Raw genomic sequence first — 23990 nt, forward strand, 5'->3', positions numbered from 1 at the left:
CGGGCTTTCCCACGGTGGGTACTGCAGTGGTTCCAACTCCAAGCAGAAAAGCACAAGGGCGGCGCCAGTGATGGGCTTGCTCTCTTGGTTGGAAAGAGTCTGTGCCAGCTGGGGAGAGGAATGCAGTCACGTATTCATCCAGGACTGGGGACTCAGCTGGCCAGAGAGGGAGGCTTGAAGACAACTTAGGGGTGGGGGGAAGAAAAGCAGGGAAGAGGGCCCCAGGTTCTGCCGCTGCTGCTCCCGGAGGATCCAGGCTGACCTGAGCTTTGAGAAGAGGGGGGCTTTCCTTACACCTGCCCCGCAAGGTTGGACTATAAACTTCCTAGAGCGCAAGGATTTTACTAGCAGCCTGCCCAGTCGCTTCATGCATTCATGAGACAAACACCAAGTGCCCACCGAGTGTCTGACAGTGTGCCATGCACCAGGTATGCAAAGATAAACCCAAACCGCAAAACTTTGGTCTTGGGCTTCCCTGGTGGCTCAGTGGTTAAGAATCCGCCTGCCAATGCAGGGGACACGGGTTCGAGCCCTGGTCCGGGAAGATCCCACATACCGCGGAGCAACTAAGCCCGTGCACCACAACTACTGAGCCTGCGCTCTGGAGCCCGCGAGCCATAACTACTGAGCCCATGTGCCACAACTACTGAAGCCCGCGTGCCTAGAGCCCATGCTCCACAACAAGAGAAGCTACTGCAATGAGAAGCCCGTGCACCGCAACGAAGAGTAGCCCCCGCTCGGCAACAGACCCAACACAGCCAAAAAAAAAAAAGAAAAAACAAGCAAAAAACCCCCAAAACGCGTTGGTCTCTGTCCTTCTGGGAGTTTATAAGGGGGAACAAAAAGCATTTCTCCAACATGTAGGTTTGCAAAGGTGTTTTGATTTTTAAATCAGGTTTCTTGCAGAGTCTCAGAGAAGGAGCAGTAGCCCAGGCCCCACTGTGCCGGTGGGAAAATGAGGCTGGTGGGGAAGTTTCCACCCACGTTCTGCTGTGCTGCACCCTGGGGTGTTGAGGGATGCTTAGGCCACCTTGCCACCAAGACCCTATATCCAGGAAGACTACCAGTGGTACCCACTGCAGCCACCTCCCTTCCCTGAAGCTTTGTGGAGCTTTTCTCTGCTATCTCCCCTGGGCCCAGCAAAGCCATGCCATTTCACGCCTGCTTTCTCGGATGCGTGCCCCAAGCCGGCCACCACTGCTCAGCTGATGTCAGATGCTGGAGAGAAGGGCTAAAAATAGCTCCGATTTGATGTGCTGCTCTCGGGGGCTGAGCTGGCAGCTGGCCCCTCCATCTTTCCTACACGCTGAAGGCATCTCAGCTGGAGTTGGGGGGGTGGGCGGGAGTGTGAGGTGGGGAATCAGAGGGGCTTCTGGGCCAGCCTGGCAGTGGAAGGTTGCAGAGTCCATTCTCAGACTCAGAAAGAGCCCATGGCCCACAGCCAGGGTTGCATTGGTGCACTGTTCCTGCTGTGCCAGCTTGGGGGCCCCTTGAGCCACCCAGACCTGCATTTGGGTGGTTTGAGGGGGTCCTCGGCTAGGACTTGTGTATGAACACACACATGTGTGTGCCCAAGCGGACACTGGGTACACCGCGCCGCGCCTACGATAAATTGAGAGGACACTTGCAGCCCCTGTGCTCCGTGAGTTGCGAACCTCTGCCATCTGACAGCCCCGTAGCTTTGCTTCTCTCTGAAACTGTCCAGAGAGGGGCAAAAAACCTGCCTCGTTGTAACTTATCCCGTCAGGCTGGTTGGTAAGTTATCTCTTGTCTCCAACCCAAATCCTTCCTGATTTAATTGTGCTCCTTGCACCCATTCGGGTCGTCTGCCTCGGGGAACATGTATTTTACGTATTTGAAGGTAGTGTTGCAGGCATCTCTTTGGTCAAATGAGACCGTCAGAGTAGGGGACAAATTCACCTTAGCGCCTCTGATTTGATGTTTACTATGGTGGGCTGGGGGCAGCGGCTGTACAGACGTCCCTCCTGGGGGTTAAGATCTGGCTGGAGACGCATCTCTGTACGTAAGTGACTCCAGTACAGCGTGGGCTGCGAGGAGAGCTGTAACAGGGGAGGGGAGGGGCTTCTAGGGGTGGAAAACAGGCGTGTAGCACAGCCAAACAAATCGAGGCTGAAATTTGGCTTTCCAACTTGGCATGCCATTTAACCCCTCTGAGCCTCAGTTTTCTGATGTGTAAAATGGGGCTAATAATCTAATTCATAGAATTGTGGAAAGAAGTAAGTGAACTGAGGAGAGAGGGAATGAGAGAAAGATAAGGAACAGGAGAATATAGTGTTCTGGGTTAGAAGCACCCTCTCTGGAGTCCAGCAGCCTGGTATGAGTCTCGGTAGTGGCGTCCTCAGGTGCTTCAGTTTCTTCATCTGTACATGACTGTAAGGTTCTCATGTTAAATGACTTAATACATGTAGAGAGTTTACACTGTGTCTGGTTTGTAGGGAGAACCCAGTAAATGGAAGCTATTACTATACTGAGGACCCAGTATAAGGGGAGGATGGGAGGGAAATACTTGGATGTAGGCATGGGGTAAGGCATGTGGGGAGAGCTGGGCCTGGCCCAGGGGTGGCTGCTTGGGCGTGGAAACAACAGAAGCAAAGACACAGAGATGGGCACATGCTGGGAAGGTCTGGGATGGGAGGGCCATCACGTGTGGCCAGGGGTCGGGGGCAGGTGTGGGGCGGGGGAAGGCAGGAGACTGGCCTGGCTGCACAGCCAATAGGGAGCCACCCAGGTTACTGAGTCCAGGTTAGCCTTGATTTCCTCATCTGTAACATGGGAATGGCGAAGATAATAACCTGGCAGATGCTTGCAAGCTGAACCCTGATCCTGTCTGCGACAGCTCGGATGCTGGTGCCCCTGAGATCTGTGATGGTCTGGAAGAGCTTGAAGGACTTTTCTCTATCCTGACCTGGGACCACAGGGAACAGCCGCGGGGGTTCCTACCTGGGCACAGAATCTATGTCATGCAGGTGGGAGCACAACCTTTTTGACATAGCAGCCTTGGAGCCCCCGTTAACGCCTGGTGACCCAGCTCAGCAGTCCTCAGCGGGTGACAAGCCCCAGACTGACAAGGTTCCTGCACAAGCCGCATGTAGCCCGGGACCCTGAAACCTCCCCCACCCCCCTTTTGGGCCACTTTCTTCTACAGCCACTGCATGGCCACCTGGCCCTAGATCCCTGGGATATGGTCAGCAATGGAATGGACACAAGGGGGGAGCTCCTCCACCCCTCAAAAGATGGACCAGATGAGAGTGCAGATCACACAACATCACAGTAGCCCTCAGTGCCTTTGCTGCAACCACAAGTCAGGATTCCCGACTCAATCAGGCACAGGTGGAGGTGAAGCGGGACAAGTGTGAACGGGGCTGGGGGCTGCGCATGTTCAGATGTCAGTGAACCCTTGGGTGCTTCGGTGGCAGCTGGCCCAGCTCTGTCCTTGGTGTCGGGGGCAGGATGCTGTCTGACTGGTAGCTGCAGTGCCCCGTCCTCTCTAGGGTGGGTTCCCAGCTACCAGGAAGTGATGCGCGTTTGGCTTTCCCTCTGTGCCTGCTGTGATGACAGCGAATGGTCGGGGCAGGCAGGGACCCACCCCCTCAGGGATCTGGGGTTGGATCATGTTGACACAGGGATGTGATCATGGGCTACAGGTGTCTCTACAGGTGGAGCCCTGGACGTGTGCAGTGTGTTCGTGTGTGTGGTGGTTGGTGCATGTGTGTCTGTGTGGTGTTTGTGTGGAGTGTTCATGTAGGTGGTGTGTGTGTGGCTGTGAGAGTGTGTTCCACGCCCACCCAGGATAAGGGTCAAATGCCCCTGGAGGTGTGGCTGCTTATATTGAAATACAACAAAAATATAGAGGTATTTTTAAAATTGAAGTATAGTTGACTTACAATATTATGTTCATTTCAGGTATATAGAAGGGTAATTCGATCGATATCTTTGTAGATTATAGTCTGAACAGAGTAATTATAAAGTATTGACAGTATTCCCTGTGCTGTGTGTTGCGTCCTTGTGATGCAAGGGGCTCTTAATCCCCTTCACCTATCTTGCCCCTCCTGTCCCCTTAAGGGAGCTAATTTAAGTGGTAGGTATGTTTTTAAATTTCAATTTCCAATTGTTCATTAGTAGTCTACAGAAATATATTTGATTTTTATATGCTGACCTTGTATCATGAGACTTTGCTTACCTTGCCAATTAGTTCTAGGAGCTTTTTGTGTATATTTCTTGGGACTTTCTATCTAGACAATCATGTCATTTACAAATAGGGACAGTTTTATTTCGTTCCTTGCAGTTTGTATATACTTTCTTTTTCCTGATTTATTGTACTGACTGGGACTTCTAGTATGATGTTGAATAGGAGGGGTGAGCTTAGACATTTTTGCCTTATTCCTGATCTCAAGAGGAAAGAATTCAGTCTTTTTATCATTAAGTGTGATATTAACTGTTATTTTTTTTTTTCTTTTGGCCACGCTGCATGGCATGCAGGATCTTAGTTCCCTGCCCGGGGATCAAACCCGCACCCCCTGCGGTGGAAGCGTGGAGTCCTAACCACTGGACCACCAGGGAATTCCCTAACTGTTAATTTTTATAGATATCCTTCATCTATGTCAGGTTAAGGAAGTTCTTTTCTATTTCTAGTTTGCTGAGAGCTTAAAAACAGAATGGATGTTGAATTCTGTCAGATGCTTTCTTTCTGCATCAGTTAATGTGATATGTGGTTTTTCTTGTTAATATCATTGATTACATTTATTGATTTCTGAATATAGAATCAGCCTTACATTTCCAAGATAAACTCCAGTTGGCTATGGAATATCATTCTTTCTGTATATCACTGGATTTGTTTTGCTAGTATTTTGTTGAAGATATTTGCACCTATGTTTATAAGGGATATTATCTGTAGTTTTATTTTCTTGTATGTGTCTGGCTTTGATAGAGTCATGCTGACCTCATAAAGTGAACAGAGAAGTGTTCTTTCCTCTTTTATTTTTTTGGGGGAAAAAAGTGTGTAGAATCCGGCTAGTTCTACTTTAAATGTTTGGTAGACTACTTTTTTTCTTAAAGCGAATTCTCTAAGCTTCAGGCCCCACAAAACCTAGACTCAGTCCTGTTTGGGGCTTTGAGGATGAGTTGCTGTCCACAATCGGAGATTTCAAAATGCTGCTTCTGAGGGTGTCATAAGAAGCAGCAGGGGCCTATAGGTCCAGACAGGTGAAATTATTCAGCCTCCTGCTTTTGCAGAAATCACTCATTTCCCTTAGATTTAGGCAGAGCTATAGCTGACTCCCAATGGGGTAACACGATTTGGGCAAGACCTCTGATTCGCCTGAACCATGACTGACTGTGTGACTTTGGGGAAATCACTTATCCTCTCTGAGTCTCAGATGAACCAACGGGAAAAAGATGACAAATGTGTCTCCTTCACAGAGCTGCTATAAAAGTGAAAATGTGCTCAAAAAACTATAGAGAGTTCTCCTGGAGGTATAAGGAACTTTAAACAGTTCCATGGTTTACAAAGTAAGGGGAGGATACAGACTTGGAAGGAGAATAGAGTGGACCGAAGGAAAGACAGGAGGAGAGCCCCTTTGGGGGGGGGGGGCATCTATTTGCTCAGCCTGTCCTAGGGTCCTGCTCTGGGCTAGGCATTGTATAGATGAGGACACTGAGGCTCCCTGAGGGTAGGAGATGTTCCCCAAGGCAACACAGCCAGTGACAGACCTGGAAGAGAGCCCAGGTGTTGGGGGCAAACAGTGATTTTCCACTGTAGTGAAGGGAGCAAGTTGGACCAAGTTTAAAAGAGAAGGGACAACTGGTCTACCTCTGAGGGGGCGTGTGGGTAGGAGTTGAAAAGCACTGGCCCCAAAGCAGACTGCTGGGCTTGAAGCCCTCCTCAACCCCTTACTTAGCTGGGTAAACTGAAGCACATTTCTTAACCTCAGTGCTTCAGTTTACCATATGTTGAAGTGAGGGTAATAGTGCATCTACCCCATACATTTGTTGGAAGGATTAAATGAGCTAATAAGTACAAAATGCTCAGAACAGTGCCCGGTACATATATATGAGTGCCACATAAACAGGGGTATTATCTGTAAAGATGCTAGGCCATCCTTAAGGCTCTAAGAAGCCACAGAAGGATGGCGTTAACGAAAGGTAGGCAGAAGCTTAGAGGTCCTCCCGTCCGCCCTCTGTTTTGGATGAATACAGCAGGCCCGGCCTCGGGGGTGACTCGCCCAAGGTCGTGCAGCCCTGCAGACCATAGGCCAGCCCCAGCTTTCCTGAGTCCTCACTCCATGGGGACACGCTGTACCCCTGCTTTTAGATCCGTGCGTTTCATGATTCTTAGGAGAGAATGGTGTGACAGGAGGCTACACAAAATCCAGGCGGAAGCAATTCAGGAGGAGGAGAGTTGCGTGTCTTCTCTCCCGCACTACCTTTCCCGGGGAAGGTGAGCTTTCTGGAACCTGCCAGGGAAGGGGAGAAGGTAAGGGAGCAGCAGCCCACCGTGTGTCGCCTGCAGATGCCGGGCTTTCCCATGGGGACTCGTCACACCTGGGCCTGCCCCCAGGCCTCGCCTGCTGCCCCCTGCACCCCAACGCTGCCATCGCGTCGGAAGGTGCAGGCCTTAGGGGGCCGCTAGCTGGGGATGAGATCAGTGCGCGGAGCAGCCTTCCTGCGTGGCTTAGGGTCTGGCGCCACCTTGTGGCCACGGGCCAAGGCTGTCTTTGCACAGGGGCCGAAGGCTTAGCAGGAGGCCGCTGGCTGGGCGGGCGGAGAGATCACCTAGACCCACTGTGGACTTTACAAGGTCTACTGGGAACCCAAGGACTTAAGGATAGAAGAGAGGGGTGCAGGAGCCAGAGGGGGTGGAATAGGCCGAAGGCCCTTGATAGGGAATTTTGAACTGGACTCTGATTTAGCTCCTCCTCCACGGTGGGTGACTGTGTGAGCTGGTGTCCCTGCGAGGCAGGATTTCCAGTTTGGGTCTTGGACTCGATCCCAGTGCACTCTGGGCTCCTAGCATCTGTTTGCTCATCGGTGGGGAGAGGCTCTGGCTTTGCCCACTCCCACCCTCATCTACTCCCATATTTGGGGATGTTCTCACAGAGGAAATGCAAGCTTGGTTTCTCTGGCAGGTGTTACGGTTGAACAAGCATTTCTGGGCTCGTTGTCTTCCACTGCACTGGCCAAGATGGGCAGAGGGGCTTGTGGCTCGGGGAACATGGGGATGGCGGGGCGGATCGAGTTGCTCCCTCTGCCCTGGTAGGGCAGACCTAGGTGAACCTGAGTGTCGCTGTTACCGTGGCCTGGGACCTGGAAGCATAGGCTTGGCTCTGCTACATAATCATTCCTCCACCTTGAGCCACCTTCTGAGTCTAGGAGAGGTAGAGGCTGTGGTCCGAGTGCACCCCTGAGAGAATATAGATTTGTGGTCTGGTCCCTGTGGGAGTCTGTGGCCCACAGTACTGTGCGTTGCAGGTGCCGCATCTGGGCAGAGCTGAGGTTTGGAGCACAGAGACCACAGCTGACCTGGGAGACCCATGGCACCAAGGCTCTGCCGGCCACAGGGCGGTTCTGGGTGCTGGTGTGGAGCCTCTGGACCTGAAGCCCTGCTTCATCACCTTCACCTGTGCGCCTCGTCCCCCACTGCTCTGCCTCCCGGGCCATCATCCAATCTGACTAATCTGACCCTCCCCTCTGCCCTAGATTCAGAGTCGGACTTCCCAGCGCCTCCCAACTACTTGTGACCACAGGTCCTTAGGGCCAGCCTCCCACCCAGGCTCTTCCTACTGCCACCTCATCTAGTCGGTCTTCTCTTTCTGGCCCCAAATTCTGATGTAGCTTCCCTCTCCTTTGTCTCTTTCTCTTTCCATTCTCTCCTGCAGAGCTCTGTCTGTCTCTCTGTCTCTTCTCTCTGTGTGTCTGTCTCTGTCTCCCTCTCTGTCTCTCCATCTCTGTTTCTCTCTGTGTCTCTCTGTCCTTGTCTCCGACTTTGTCTCTTTCTTTCTCTCTGTTCCTCTGTCTTTCTGTTTCTGTCTCTCCCTATCTCTCTGTCTCTGTCTCTCTGTGTCTCTCTGTCTCTGTATCGCTCTATGTCTCTATGTGTGTCTCTCTGTCTCTGTGTGTCTCTCTGTCTCTGTCTCTGTATCTCTCTGTCTCTGTCTCTCCATGTGTCTCTCTGTCTCTCTGTCTCTCTGTGTGTCTCTCTGTTTCTGTCTCTCTGTGTGCCTCTCTGTCTCTCTGTCTCTGTGTCTCTCTGTTTTTGTCTCTCTGTGTGTCTGTCTCTGTCTCTGTGCCTCCCTGTCTCTGTGTCTCTCTGTCTCTGTGTCTCTCTGTGTCTCTCTGTCTCTGTGTCTCCCTGTGTGTCTCTGTCTCTCTGTCTCTGTCTCTCTGTGTGTCTGTCTCTGTGTGTCTGTCTCTGTGTCTCTCTGTCTCTGTGTCTCTCTGTCTCTGTCTCTCTCTGTCTCTCTGTCTCTGTGTCTCTCTGTCTCTGTCTCTCTGTGTGCCTCTGTCTCTGTGTCTCTCCATCTCTGTGTCTCTCTGTGTCTCCATGTGTCTCTCTGTCTCTGTCTCTCTGTGTGCCTCTCTGTCTCTCTGTCTCTGTGTCTCTCTGTCTCTGTCTCTCTGTGTGCCGCTCTGTCTCTCTGTTTCTGTCTCTCTGTGTGTCTCTCTGTCTCTGTCTCTGTGCCTCTCTGTCTCTGTGTCTCTCTGTCTCTCTGTCTCTGTGTCTCCCTGTGTGTCTCTGTCTCTCTGTCTTTGTCTCTCTGTGTGTCTGTCTCTGTGTCTCTGTCTCTGTGTCTCTCTGTCTCTGTCTCTCTGTTTCTGTCTGTCTCTCTGTGTGCCTCTGTCTCTGTCTCTCCGTCTCTGTGTCTCTCTGTGTCTCTCTGTCTCTGTCTCTCTGTGTGTCTCTCTGTCTCTGTCTCTCTGTGTGCCTCTCTGTCTCTGTGTCTCTCTGTATCTCTCTGTCTCTGTGTCTCCCTGTGTGTCTCTGTCTCTCTGTGTGTCTGTCTCTGTGTCTCTCTGTCTCTGTCTCTGTCTCTCTGTGTGTCTCTCTGTCTCTGTCTCTCTGTGTGCCTCTCTGTCTCTCCCTGTGTGTCTCTGCCTCTGTCTCTCTGTGTATCTGTCTCTGTGTCTCTCTGTCTCTGTCTCTCTGTGTGCCTCTCTGTCTCTCTCTGTCCCTGTGTCTCTGTCTCTGTCTCTCAGTGACCCCATAGCTTTACGGGTCAGGTACAACAACCTCCCTGCCCCTTTCCTGGCCCCTCCCCTGGTCCTTTGATTTTGGGAACTTACAGATGGAGGCTCAGAGAGAGGCAATGACTTGTGGGAAGTGGCGCAGCCAATAAATGACAGAACATGGAACGGAACAGAATTCAGGGCCCTTTCACTTCAGAGCCTCAGTTTCCCCAGGTGTTAAATGATGACAACCAGACCTGCCCCACAGGGCACGGCGGGGCCTCCGGAAGATGCCTGGCCTGCAGTGCCTGGCGAGGCTGGCGCCCCGGCCTCTCCACGCTGGCCCCGACACCGTCCCCGCTGCAGTGCCTCCCTCCCCTTAGATTTCTGCAGGGTTGTTCTCCGCTCACTCCAGGGAGTGTATGTGCAGAAAATAAGGTGTCCGTCCCAGCCTCCCGTGTGGGTCTTTTCAGAGATCCAGTCCCTTAAAGGCTCTCAGGAATCTAGAGAAGCAGCCATCAGGTGTTCGTCAGGTGTCGGATGCGCTCGCCGTCACCAGCACGTGTGGTTCAGGTCACACCGATGGTTCAGGTGGGCTGCTTTGTGTCCCGATGCCCACTCTGGGGGCCCACTCGTTCCTCTGTGGGTCCAGTACACGCTTAGCGCACAGGAGGGAGGCCCACTGTTTTGGACCTGGAGAGGGCATCAATTACAGTTTTAAATTATTTTACAAATGTATGTTTTTGCGTCTTTGCCTCTAAAGCATGGGCTTCACTAACGTCGATGCAAGGTTCTTGGACAACACCCACTTCTCCCTTTGCTCCCAGGGGGTGGGGGGTATAGAGCCCCTGCCTGTGAGCCTCTCAGGAATCCGGTGTAAACGTGGGCATGAGCTGCCTTCGCCGTGTTGTGACAGTGCTGCCCTGCAGGAGTCTGAGCACTGGGGGCAGGAGTCTTCCTTCTGCATCCACAGCCAGGAGATGGCATGAACACAAACAAACTCAGGTGTCCGTGAGAGACAGAGAAGACACGAGAAGGGGGCGCGGGGAGAGAGACCGGGCGGTGGGACAGGAGGGGCGGGCAGGACCCCATGAGCCGAGGGAGGGGCTCGGATTTTATTCTGAACTTGACGGGAAGCCACGGGCGTGTTGAAAGAAGGTGGTGACATGATTGCATTTGTGACTTTCACAAAGCACCTTGGCTGCTGTGCAAAGAATGGGTTGTTCTGGGGCAAGAGTGGACCCTGGGAGACCAGTTAGGAGGCTTCTGCTTCGATCCAGGAGAGATGGTGGTGGCGGGGACCAGGCTGGCGGTGGTGATGGGGACAGAGAGAAGGGACCGTCCAGCAGCCCCAAGTAGGCCCCTGACGGTGCTTGAGGACAGTGGGGACTCTGTAGGGGGGTCGACCATGCTCTCAACCTCTGTGATTCCGGCTCGGCCGTTTAAAAGACACAATGATATACATTCCCAGGGGGCGGCCAGGGACGCAAGTGTGGCTCTGTCCTGTTGTCTGTGGCCTCAGTTTATATGCGTATTCTTGATCCTAACTAGGCCCGCAAAGTGTGCCTTCTGAACCCTGCTTTTGTCCCGGCGCTGCCGGCTCCTCTGGGCCTGGCCTGGCCCCAGAGACGGCTGGCTGGCTTGGACGCTACCTTCCATCCTCCCCTTGACTGTGGCTAGGAGACAAGCTTCCGAAGTTTAGGTGACAGTGAGGCAGGCCTGGGGGCTTTCTCACGTGGACCTGGATACGTGCCCAGCACGCGGATTATCTCCCTAATCTTCCCGCCAGCCGTGTGATGCTGTGATTCTGCGGTGTGAAAGAAGAGTAACAAGGACACAGAGTTGGGTAATTAGTCCAAGGTCCCACAGTGAGCAGATGACAGAGCCGGGATTTGAACCCAGAGCCCGTGCCCTCTGCCTGCACCTGCTCCCTTTGCCCCTTGTCCCTCCTGGGTGGAGTGGGCTCAGTGGTTTGTGTGACTGAGTCTTGGGCTATACCTGGATAGAGGCTCCATTGCAGGCCGTCCCTAGTGTAGAGCGGGGCACGCACGAGCTTTGGTGTCCAGCAGCCTGGGGCCGCCTCCTGGTTGCTCCGCCATCGGGTCTGGAGCCTGGGCAAGTGAGTCCCGCCTGTCTGTCCTACGTGGGAACTACACCTGCCTGTCGCCTGGGACCCAGGCAACATGCAGTCGCCAGCCAGCCAATGATACTTAGTAGGAGCTTCATAAATGCTAATTCCCTTCCCTCCTCCTCCAGAGACGTGAAAACCCTGCAGGAAGGTTCCCCCTGGGACCCGGAACTTCGGCCAGCCCACCTGCTCCCTGAGCTCACCTGTGGTGCTTCCCTGGCAGGCCTGTGAGATCACCTGGTCCCACTCTTCCATTTCTTATTTTACAGATGAGCAAAGTGAGGCCAGGGAGGGGACAACTTGCCTGGGACCCGTTCCCTGGCCTGCCCCCACCCCACCCCACCCCGAAGCCTCAGCACCCCGTCTGTGGTCCGGCAGAACCCCTGGAGCTGGTCCAAGCACCCGGAAAACCTCAGCGCCAAGGAGGGGATGCTAACCCTCCCACAGCTCCCACGCCAACCCACGCTCTCTGTGTTCTGTCCCGTCTCTCGGCAGGTATATCCGCACCATGTACCTGGGGATTCAGAGCCAGCGGCAGAAGGAACACCAGCGACGCTTCTACTGGGCTATGATGTACGAATATGCAGACGTTAACATGCTGCGCCTCCTGGAGACCTTCCTGGAAAGCGCCCCCCAACTGGTGCTACAGCTCTGCATAATGATCCAGAAGAGCCGCGCCGAGACGCTGCCCTGTGAGTCCCCTCCCCCTCCCCGGGGCTGGGGGCGTCGCCCTGACCCCGAGTCCTCACTCCCCCGCACAGGACTTCTGCGCCCCTGCGTGCGAGCCTGCCCCGCCGTCATGTGAGCAGAGGAGAGCCGGGTCTCCGTGTCCCTGGAGCAGCAGGGCGGAGGGCCCTAGTCTCCCAGTCCTGGGGGGGGAGAGGCCCCTTATCTTGGCGCTGGCCTGAGCCACGGTGTTTGCACACATGCGGGCTATGAGGAAGATGCCTTAGCCGAGAGGCATTAGCAGTGTTAGACGTTTGTAAGCTGTGGTGCTCCTGCGTATAAAAGGTAGAAGCCCCACTTATAAAACAGGCTCGAGTAGCTCTGTTCTAGGTAGATGCGGATGGGGGTCCAGAGCCCAGCATGCCCCGCCCACTGGCCGCACCTCCCCACTCCTGGCCATTGTGGCCCCAGATGGTCTCGGAGCGCCCAGGGCCCGGTCTGGACACTGGTCTCTACAGCAGCGGGAAGCCTCTGGCGGCCACCTGACTGCCCACCTGACTTTCCACATTGGCCTCCTCTGGTAAAGGTGGAGTCTCACCCCAGGTCGCCAATGTCAGGGCAGACCCCAGGTCAGACCAGCCTGCAAGTGTCATTGTCGTGTCAGAGCCCATTTCAGCAGGGCTGGAGCTCCAGCAGGGGAGAAGGTCTAGGGTGACGAGGGGCTGGAGATCACAGCACTTGGGGGGCCCTGGGGACGTTTTGCCTGGGGAGGACTTGAGCTATGTGAATTTCACCATTTGAAGGGATGTCAGGGAAGGATGATGCTCCAAAGGGTCTGGAGGGAGCTGCAGGGAGACCGTTATCGATTCTACATGTGGGAGACATTTCAAACAGCAGGAGCCGTCCAGGGATGGAAAGACTCTCAGGAAGTAGAGAGCTTCCCGTCGTGAGGAATAATCAAGCAGGACTGTTGCTGCAGGGACTCAGCCCAGAGGTTCCTGACTCGAGAGGGCTCGAGCATGTGTGATCTGGAGTAGCAAGGCAGCTGGGGCAGAGGGTCTGTTCGCCATGCCCACCTCTCCCTGGCCAGTGGGGCCTGCTGGCCTCCTGGGTCCTCACCTCTGGGCCCACAGCTCCCCAGCTGCTCCAGCGGGCCCTGGGTCCCACCAAGTTCATGAATGAGCACCTGTAGGGGGGGCTTTCCAGCGGGATACCCCCTTGCCCCACGTGGCCCCAAGCTCTGGCCTTTCATTGAACCTCTATGCCTCTTTGGTATAACGGGGGAGATGACAACCGTACCTAATTTGGGGGGAATGCAATGATATTCGGCACGTAGAACACTTTGTTACCCAGCTCTGCAGGCGTCTAAGGGGGTGTGTTTCGCATTGCCAGGGAAGTGGCATGGGCACAATCCTGGGTGACCCCCCATCTTCCGCCCCGTGGGTCATGCTGCCCCAGCTGCCTTGCTGAGCCCACTCTTTCTGTGATCACTGCTCAGGTTAGAAATGCAGAGAGGCTGGATGTGAAGTCCGCAGAGAGGAAACTCGAGGGGCAGCCGATGTTGCTTCCTAGGGGTCCTCCTGACATGGGAGCCCAGGCGGCCCATGTCAGCAAAGGCTAAGGGGCCGCTGGGCGAGCCTTTGTCAGCAGGAGCCTGGGAGTGACAAGAGCCAGGCTACTTTGGCCTGGGGAAGCACTCCCTGGCTCTTCTGCCCACATGCCTGTCTTTTCATGCCAGCGGCTCAGAGGTTGGGGGAGCACTTCCCCACGTGTTTGGTGAATGGAATAGTTATTTCTTGAAATAGACGTGCACAGTTAAATACATTTGGGGGCTGCTGGGCCTGACAGAGGTCAGTGGCAATCTTTGCTGTTGGGCTGTGAGTCCCCAGGATGAGGGTCTGCAGGGCTGGCTGGGGTGATGGGAAGGAAGGAAACCGGCCGTCACTGTCATGGAGCATAGACTGTAAGCTCTTGGCATGTTCCTTTTTCCTTTTTTAAAAAATATCAACCCTTTAATTAATTTATTTATTTGGGGGGCACATCGTGCGGGATGTGAGATCTTAGTTCCCCGACCAGGGATTGAACCCGTGCCCGCTGCAGCGGAAGCACAGAGTCTTAACCACTGGAGCCAGAGAAGTCCCATGTTCCTCTTTCTTAACTTCTAGAATATCTGCTCATCACTGGACCCTTGTGTTATGGTGGTAGATGCCTTCCCTCTCTTTTCCCATAAAAAGCTGCATGAAATGTATGCCCTTTAAAGAAAACCATTTTAAATAGTAGAAATTGGAGGAGAGGAGACAAAGTCTGTGAACTTGGAAGGGACGTGTTGGCGACGTGGACTCTGTGAGTTCTTAGAGGACCGTGGCCTGGAAAGATGGGGTGACTCCGCCTGCTGCTGGACAGCTGTGTGACCTTCAGCAAGTGACCGAGCCTTTCTGTTCCTCAGTTTTCTCGTTTCTGAAATGGGGATAATATTGGTACCTACCACAGAGGGTTGTTCTGAGCATTTTTGACGTGATGAATGTCAAGGGCCTCGGGCCGCATCTGGTCATTTTGTGGTTGGTGATGGTCGAGCTCTTACTGCAGATACACTTTCTGAATTGGACCACGAGTTACTAGTGAGATCATGGCTAACTGGCCTTGTTTGGTGGGCTTTTGGTGACACCTGTCCACTCTATACCGTTAATGCTAGTAGATGGCTAGAAAGATCACTATTGCTGTAATAGGTGAGTTTTCCATGGATCTTGTCCAATGCCAACCTCTTCCACTTTTGCCAGCTATCCACCTTTTATTCCTCTTTTATCACTGGGTTAGCAGTACAGTATTTGGCCTGCAAGATGGATTTGTATCCAATTTACCCACAAAACCAGACTCAAGTCAAAAGATAATATTGGTTAGCCAAAAAGTTTGTTCGGGTTTTTCCGTTAACACCTTAAGGAATCTTACGTAAAAACCCAAACGAACTTTTTGGCTAACCCAATAGTAACAGTAATAATAAATCATGGAAATCTTATGCTAGAGTCATTTGGGTACTTCAGTGGGGTCTTACTTAAATCTGGTGTCTTGAAAGTTTAAATAAAGATATAAAAGGGGCATGTTATCTGATATGCCACTTACACTAGTAGTGAGTCTTTTGTCTGCTGAAAGCTTCACGAGGCTTCTAGGCTGTGACAGAGTTTGGAAAGCAGTCCTGAATAGTGAGAAAAGCCCGACAGAGCTGCGTATAAATTCCACCTCCACCATTTATTGGCTTTACGACACGGGGCACGTTAATTTCCTAACTGGGCTTCTTCATCTGTAAAGTGGGCATAATAACTGCTTTTGGGTGGTGGTGAAGGTCTAACGAGCTGCACGTACCCCTCTACAGCACCTTGGCTGGCGTATTAGGGGCACTTGATACAGTCTGCCGTTCAACAAGATGCATTAAGTCAGGAGCCGTACTACGTGCTGAGGGTAACAGGGAACAGATGTGGTCCGGGCCCTCATGAATCTTCCATTCTCTCTTGGGAGACATAACAGAAACAGCTAGACAGCTAGCACGCTGTGGGAAGTGCCTTAAGCAAACAGTCAGGGTGCCAAGACCACAGTACACGGGGTGGGGTGTGGAGAGAGCTTATTTGAGCAGGAATGTCAGAGGAAGCCTCTGCAGAGAGTTGACATTTCAGCTGAGCATAAACACTGAGGAGCCAGCTATGGGAGAAGCAGATGCAGCCTTCCAGGCAGAGGGGACGGCATGCGTAGAGGCCCTGAGATAGGAAACGCCTGGCTTGCTCTAGAAAATGAAAGGACTCAGCACAGCTGGAGGTTGGCAGTGTGGGGAAGGAGAGCGACGTGCGGAGGATGGAGGGGAAGGCAGAGGCCTGGCAGCTCGGGTTTATACCAAGTGCCGTGGGGAGGGTTATGTAGGAAGTCTCTTAAAGAAGATTCCCTTTCCTGCTGTGCAGGAGGAAAACAAGAGCTGAGCCAGGAACGCCGGTTAGGGGCAGCGGTGGAGGTCCAGGGTGAAACGATGGGATTGGAGTGTTTGGGGGTGGAAGCCAAGTGCACGGGCTGGAGGGCTGCTCTGGAGCGGAAATCAACAAGACTTAGCAGGCCTGGTGCAGGCAGTGATAGAAGGAGGGCTGGGGGTTTCTAACAGGGTATGCTGTTAGAAATCCCCTCTACGGGGACTGGGTCAAGGGTTCGTAGCTCTGTCACCTTTCCTGGCTTTTTGGGTTTTCTGACCCTCCCACGTGAACATCGGCAGGGCTGGCGAGCGCCACTGGCGACACCCACACGGCACCTGAGCCTGCCTTTTGGGGTTGAGCTCACCGTGAGGAGTTATCCGCCTTACAGGGCTCTGATGACCACTCGCCCGTGGCCTCACGACCCCACTTGTCAGGCACCTGCTCTGCTGTAGGCAAGATGCTGTGTCAGGAATGGGTTTGCAAAGATACCTACCCTTCGGTAGGCGTTCTTAAACACCAAGCCCTTAAGCATTGGTTTTCTTTTAAACAAACGTTGAGCTCTGAGATACAAATAGGCCTCTTGTCTTTCCGTCCCTTTGGTGCTAACCTCCCTAATAGTTTCCTTCTTTCTTAACCTCACTTGTCAGCTCCGCTTACATCAGAAGCCCACCAGTGGCGTGTACCTTAGCTTCACATTTGCTCCTTTCTCCAGCAAGAGAGTGCTGCAGAGAGGCAGGTGTTCGTCCAGTTTCTCTGCTCCCGTCTGTACCTTTTTCTTCAGCTGCCACCCCAGGAGCTCTTCCTCCTTTCCCGAGTGAGGACGAAAGTCATCCCAATCAGCTCCCTCTCCGGGCTTCCTCTCCGGATCAGGTTTCCATTCTGCGTGAGGGCTAGGCTTCCAGGTTCCGGTTCTCAGGGGAGCGAAGGCCAGGGTCTGCTTCTCAGCTGTGGGCTTGGTTAAACGGCCCTCCCTGCCTTCCCCTCCCCACAGTGAAAGACGTCCATGTTTCTCCCCTTGGGAGAGTTCTTTTCTGTAATGTGAAAAGCGCTGTCGTGTCTCTCCAGTCCCGCTCATATGGACATTAGCTGTTACCCTCCAAATCTGGGACACAAAAGTTGGCTCCTTGATCATTTAGGATTTTGGTTACACTTAGGTGAAGCTGCCACCCAGAAAGTGAGGGTGGTCTGGTTGTGTGGCCCATGACCACAGATCTGTGTTCTATACCAGACCTGGGAATTTCCTACTCAACTTTCCTCATTACCAAGGAGTAAACTTTGTTATTGAAACAACCATTTCACTGCATCAAACACCATCAGATAATGAATCACCTTGAGCAGAGTTATGGGGGGTTTCGGTGCCCCCGATCCCCTATTGTGTGAGCCACCGCCTGACTTAATCCTGGTGGAGTAGCCCCCTTCTCCCTGACTCCCCCTGGCCCTCACCCCCGCCCCGTGCTGAGCTGGAGCCGCTAGCTCTGAGAGATGCTCTGGGGTTGCAGACCAGGTTGGTACCACGATCTTCCAGCCTCGGATCTCAGCTCCAGGCTGCTCGTGCCATTTCTCGGTCTTAGCCTCCAGGATAGATAAAGGAGAAGATGTGCGCTTCCCTGTTCATGCCCTTCCCCTGGCTGTCTTGCATCTTCACCTGTAACTGCAGTGAAGAGGGACACGCCTTCCTTCTCCCCTCAGAACACAGACTCGGCCTCTCTCGTTTCCCCGGGGTACGAACTCTCCCCAGCTCTGTTTCTGTCTCCTTCTGAGAAGCTGCCCCTCCTTCTTGCCCATCAGATACCCGCTTGGCGTCTACACACAGGGTGCCCTGAACAGCCAACTCCAGCTCCCAGTTCTGCTTCAGCTCCCAGTGGCTTCTTGTCAGACAGAACATTAAAACCTCACACTTCTAAACAGAGTTTGCAAGGATATTAAACAGAGACATCACTTTTGGTGCATCAAAAAGAGAGGAGAGTTCTTTTTTTTAAACTGCGATAAGAACACATGTAAGATCTACGCTCTTAACAAATTTTAAGTGTAAAAGAAAAGGCAGTATGTACGTATGAGGGAGCGTTCTTAAAGCAGCAGAAAACGTTTGAGAAAGGCAGGCTAAATCAGTTTCACTACAGTTAACACAGATGAAATAACCATTGGCCACCTGAAAATGTTTGTGCATGAAACGTTGGGACAAAGCCAGTGGGGCTTCTCGGGGGAGGCGCCGAGTGCTGCCAGTTCAGAAGCCTGAGCCGTAACTGTAACGGGGCCACTTAGTCAGTAACTGTTTATTAAGCACCTCCTATGCACCAAGCATGGTTCTAGGCACTGGGGACAGATACGAGCAATAAACAAAACAGACAGAAAGCCCTGCTCTCGTGGAGCTTGCATTTCTTGTAGGGAGAGACAGACAATGAACAAAACAGCTATTAGAAAATGGTAGGTACTCAGCAGAGCTCTAAAGCTGGGAAGAGAGAGGGGCGGGGGAGCAGAGCCGTGTCAGCCTTCAACAGTGTTGCAGGAAGGTCTCCCAGTCTTCAATGGGGTGGCAGGAAGGGGACCTCTGAGCAAAGATATGAAGGAGGGAGGGAGCCAGCCCACAGATCTCTGGAGGTGAGTGTACCAGAGGAGGGAACAGCCAAGGGCAAGGCCTTGGGCTAAGAAAGTGACTCCAGTGTTTGGGGAGCAGCCAGGAGGCTGGGAAGGTGGGTGTGTCGTGCCTGGGCTCAGCCCTGCCCCGGGGGTCCTGACAGCAGAGCATCTCTTCCTCTTCTGCTTTGTTAAAAAATTTGAAACTGCTTTATTGAGATACACTTCACATACCGTAAAATTCACCCACTTGAAGTGTACGATTCAATGGCTGTTAGTGTATCCGCGGAGTTGTCACCATCACCACGACCAATCTCAGAACAGTTTCACTGCCCCACAGAGACACGTCACCCTTCTTAGATTTGCTCTCCTGTCTCCCACCCCGCAACTTTCCTGCATAGGGAGGCGGGCAGCTGAAGGAGCCCTGGGTCCTGAGTCCACTGTGCTAGAACGTGGCAAGGGATGCTGGGAAAATCTCTCCCATCTCATCTCTGAGCCTGAGTAATATGAGTAAGGGCAGGAGGGACTCCTGAAGTCCTTTCAGTCTGGCAGGCTGTGACTGTAAGGAAGAGAAAAGTGGGGGAATCTGAGCAAGAATCGGACAGGAGCAATGTTTAATTATTAGGCTAGACATTCACATTAGAGGCAATCGCAAACTCAAGGTCTCGTGGGAACTCCCAGCTCCAGGAAAGACGGCAATTAAGTGATCTTCAAAAGATCTTTTCTATTTCTTAAGATTTCCAAGGAAAGAAGGCCTACAGATTTCATGAATGATGTCTTCCTGTGTCACACATCTCTCACTCCTGGGGAGTGGGTGGAATGGAAGAGACCCTGAGAAGGAAATGGGGGAGTCCCTGGAAGCTGTTCTCCTTCCTGTCTGAGCCTCACCTTCTTCATCTGTAAAAATAAAAAAGGGATCCTTTCCATTCTAGACACAATTGGAGGTGTTAGGTGGGTCAGGACAACAAGAGGAGTCCTAGGGGTGAGGCAGTCACTCCCTGGCCAACCTGGAGTGACGTTTGGGTCTGACGCTGACCAGCGGAGAGCTGAGTCCTCTCTCAATTCCAGGCCCTCTTATGTGTTCAGACCCCACGTGCCCCAGGCTGCCAGACCCTGGGGTTCAGGAGCCTGCCCGCTGTAGTACCTGCCCACCTGTGACTGCGTGGAGCTCATCCCCATCTCCTGCTGTTCTTGGGGACCCCATCATTCCCTTCACCCCCCCACCCTGCCCCAGTAATAACCAAGTACCTTGAGGCCTTCTCTGCTTGTCCCTCCGGTAGTCTCCTGAGACTGTCGCCTAGAAGAAAAGGTGCTGCCTCCTGTTTTGAGTGGTAACAGGTGTGGACCTGGCTTCACACTCTGATTTGCACTTAGAAGCTGCATCAGTCCCATAAGGCCCTTAACCTCTTTGAGCCTCGGGGTTCTCGTTTGTAAACCATGCGTCGTAACTCCTGCCTCAGAGGGGTTTTGTCAGGAGCAAGTGAAATACATTTGTCTGTGTCACAAAGGGGGCCCCCTGGCAATCACCCATCCGAGGCCCGCTTTGCTGCCCTGCTCAGCGAGGCTCTGGCTGGGCGACGTCACCTGCTTGGCAGCTCTGCTCCCTTCGCCAGGCTGCTCGCCTGAGCTGCCGTGGAGCTCAACAGCAGTCGGAGAGCCCTCCGCAGCCTCCCGACACAGTCCCTTCCAGGGCTCCAGGGGCCGTTCCTCCTGTAACCAGGCCAGGACCGTGGAGAGTGCTGGCTCTAGCCCAGCACAGTGCCGAGGGCGCAGCAGCAGCAGCGAGGTCAGCCTGCGATGGCCAGTCTCGCGCCTCTGTCCCCCCCATTTCTCCCGCTTCTCCCTCCTCCCCACCCTTCAGTCCCTGGTGCAGAAGTGGGCGGTGCCCCTGCCCTTGGCCCAAGCCCTTCTCCTCCCAGGATTTCTCTTGCGGTGGTCAGATCGTGCGGTGACCTGTCAGGGACACGCAGAGCTGGTTGGCTGGAGGAGCAGTTCACGGGGGAGGAGGCAGGATGTGACAGGAGAAAAGGTGGGAACTCCAGCTGTGGGCGCCGGCTTCTAGCCACCCCCCTTGCCTGTTAATTTGGCTGGGATCTCTGACACATCACTTAACCTCTCTGAGCCTCGGTTTCTCCTTTTTAAGTTGGGAATAATCGTACCTGCTGTAATCTACTCAGAGAGGATGGGTGGGGACCCTGTGAAATTAGAGGGGAAGCCACCTGGGGACTAGGGGTAAGAGTTACACATGCGGTTACTTTGTGTCTCGGGTGAGGGAATGACTTTGGGGTTTAGATTAAATTACATCATTGTAGCTTAGAATCCCAGCAGGACCCTCATCTCCCCCCACTTACAAACCTGGAATCCCAGGGCCCTGCAAGGGGAGATTGAGCTGGAGATGCTCTTGCCCCCGGCTGCAGGCCTACTTCTCTCTTGGGAGGGCATGATTGCATGAGAAAATCAGTTAGGTTAGGCCTTTGTCAAAATAGTATAGGTATGGGCTTCCCTGGCGGCGCAGTGGCTGAGAGTCCGCCTGCCGATGCAGGAGATGCGGGTTCGTGCCCCGGTCTGGGAAGATCCCACATGCCGCGGAGCGGCTGGGCCCGTGAGCCATGGCCGCTGAGTCTGCGCGTCCGGAGCCTGTGCTCCACAACAGGAGAGGCTGCAACAGTGAGAGGCCCACGTACCACACACACAAAAAATGTTATAGGTAAGTCTGACGGTCAACGATAATACATCACACAGGTTCCCTGAAACACATCTGCACTGAGCACGCCTGGCCCTGTGCTAGCCTCTGGGGGAACAGAGGTGAGCCAGGCAGGCGGGTCTCTGCCCTTCGGGGGCCTACATCTTAGTGGAGACAGGCAATAACGAGTAACACATGAATAATACCATTTCAAATATAATTGAGTCTATATACGTGTGTACGGGGGAATAGGACATGTAGGCACACCTTTATTGCCATAGGATACTGTATATGTACACCCTATATATTCACCACGTATGTACATTGTACTATACACATTCTCTGTCTCTGTCTCTCTCTCTATATATATACACCATATATAGATATATAAATATATAGTATAGTATGTGAGTACATCAAAGATGTACATATATCAAATATACATTGAATATTCCAAATCCATGTTTTTACGCATGGGTCACGAACAATAAACTAAGGCCCAGTCTGCTTGTACCAAAGCCCATGCTTTCCAGGGCATCGCACGGCCTCTGTTAAAATGCAGTCCGTCTGGGAGCATCAGGGCATTGAGACTGGTTGGCTGTTTGCTCCTCAGTGAGGGTGGATTTGCTGGAACTTTCCAGGGATAGCAGACGGATTTCTTCACAGTGTGCTTCAGGCCCACCAGGATCCAGGCGTCTGCGAGGCTTGTGCCAGACCAGCTGAGTGGCTGACATTTGTTCTAGACTCTCTAAAGTTTGCCTTTACCTAGTTGGCTGTGAAGATGGTATTTCAATAGCTCTGACAGCATCTTAGAAAGAAGAGGCAACCGAATCAGAGGGCTGGATTTAGCTTTCCTCCTGCCCGGTCCTTTAAATACCAGTGTTTGACCTTGAAGCTCCTTGAGAGGGGGGCTGTTGCCTTCCCCCATGTTCCCAGAGTGACCGTCAGCTCGTGGTCAGCCGCTCAGAAGAGACTCCTTGTCTAGGTATCAGATCGCAGAGATGCTGTTCTCATGACCTCTCCCAAGGTCACTGGTCTGCGCCCCAGGGGCCTCTTTCAGGATATTGAGCAGTTCTCAGGAGGAACTCTAGAAAGCCTGAATCTCCAGCTGCTTGACACATGCAGGTTCACAGTTTGTTTGTAACTTGAGAACATTGAGGAAATAGGAATAGGAACCCCGTCACAGGGTTTCTCATTCTCAGCACTAGTATATCTGGGGCCAAATCATTCTTTGCTTGTGTATTGGGGAGCTGTCCTGTGCTCTGCAGAATATTTAGCAATATCCCTGGTTCCTACCCACTAGATGCCCACAGCGCCCTCACCCCGAGCTGTGACAACCAAGAAAGTCTGCCAGATGTCCTGGGGGTGGGGGGCGATGGGGGAACGTAACATTCCCATTGAGGACCTTTGCCCTGCTATTAAATGGGTGACTGTGGGTGGTGTCAGCTGAACATGGCCCCTCAGGATGTCTACTTCCTAATCCCCTGAGCCTATACGTGGCACTTTATGCAAAAGGGACTATGCAGGTGTGATTGACTTAAGGATTTTGAGATGGGAGCTTATTCTGGGTTATCCAGTTGTATCTGATATAATCAGAGGGGTCCTTATAAGAAGGAGACAGAGGATCAGAGGGACAGAAGGCGATGTGACAAATGGAAGAGTTGAAGATGCCACCCTGCTGGCTTTGAAGAGGAGGGGAGGGGCCGTGAGCCAGGGGATGCAGGGAATGCAGCTGTGGGTGCTGCAAAAGGCAGGGAAGCAGATTTTCTCCTGGAGCCTCTACAGAGTGAGCCCAAACCTCTGACACCTCGGATTGGGACCAATGAACCCCATTTCAGACTCTGACTTCCGAACTGTCAGCTAATAAATCTGTGCTGTTTCAAGCCACTAAGTTGGCGATAATTCGTTACAGCAGCCATAGGACACTGATATAGCGGGGAAGGTGACACTTGACAGCAGGGTGGCAGAATCTATCCTGGTTCCAGAGCACACACTCAGAACCACGGTGCTCTCCTGCCTCTGTGAGTGCGTTAATATCACCAGGTCCTGACCACGGGCCTGGGAGCAGGGCCCAGACACAGCGGTCTTGGGCACCATGAGTCGGGGCTTGGATTTGAGCCCATGGGACAAGGGAATTCCTGGAGGCTTTTTAGCCTTGTAACCCCAGGCCATGGGGGACTTTGGAGCTGGAGATACTGGGTTTGAAGCTCCCTCTCCAACAGTTTGCTAATGTTGTAACTGTTTAAAAGACAGGTTTTGTTGTTATTTAGGCGTCTCAAGGGCAACAGATCAGGAGACAACTGCCATTGAAAAGATCGCTTGTTACTCAGAGATCCCAAGGGGAGAGGGCATGCCACACCATGGGGTGGGGGGCCACCTGGGGAAGCACCAGTGTCCATCAGCAGGCAGAGGGAGTGAGGGGAAAATGTGGGCAAGAGCCTTTATTGTGGTTTCCCAGGGAAGGAATGAGTGAGGCAGGGGAAGCAGGCTTAGCATAGGCTAGTCTGAATAATTTCAGGAGGCTCTGGGGCACAGCGCTGTCCCTACCTGGCCCTGGGGTGATTAGGACAGGGGGATAGTGGCCCAGAGTGTCAGAGCCCAACAGAGGAGGTGTGCGTTCCGGACTGGTTGGTTTGCGTATGAAAAGCACTTGTGGTTTGCTATTTTGAGGAATTTGCTAAACCTGGGAGGGGCGGTCCCTCCAGGATCCACAAGACCCCACAAGGCAAACCATCAGAATAAAAGGACATGCTTCGTGCAGTAACTAGACAGATCCTTTTACCTCTCTGCGCCTTGGTCTCCTCTCCTA

The 23990-nt window shown here is 53.0% G+C and overlaps 1 protein-coding gene across 1 annotated transcript in view; it reads left to right on the top strand.

Annotated features, from left to right (window-relative positions):
* The window catches only part of XKR6 (XK related 6), a 270750-nt gene that overhangs the window by 236966 nt on the left and 9794 nt on the right, over positions 1 to 23990 (top strand). Inside the window, exon 2 of the mRNA XM_033857570.2 lies at positions 11807 to 12003. Coding sequence (XP_033713461.1) covers positions 11807 to 12003 — 197 coding nt within the window. The remainder of the gene's footprint in view (positions 1 to 11806; positions 12004 to 23990) is intronic.

The sequence above is a fragment of the Tursiops truncatus genome, chromosome 6, assembly GCF_011762595.2.
Source record: "Tursiops truncatus isolate mTurTru1 chromosome 6, mTurTru1.mat.Y, whole genome shotgun sequence".
In the NCBI taxonomy this organism is placed as follows: domain Eukaryota; kingdom Metazoa; phylum Chordata; class Mammalia; order Artiodactyla; family Delphinidae; genus Tursiops; species Tursiops truncatus.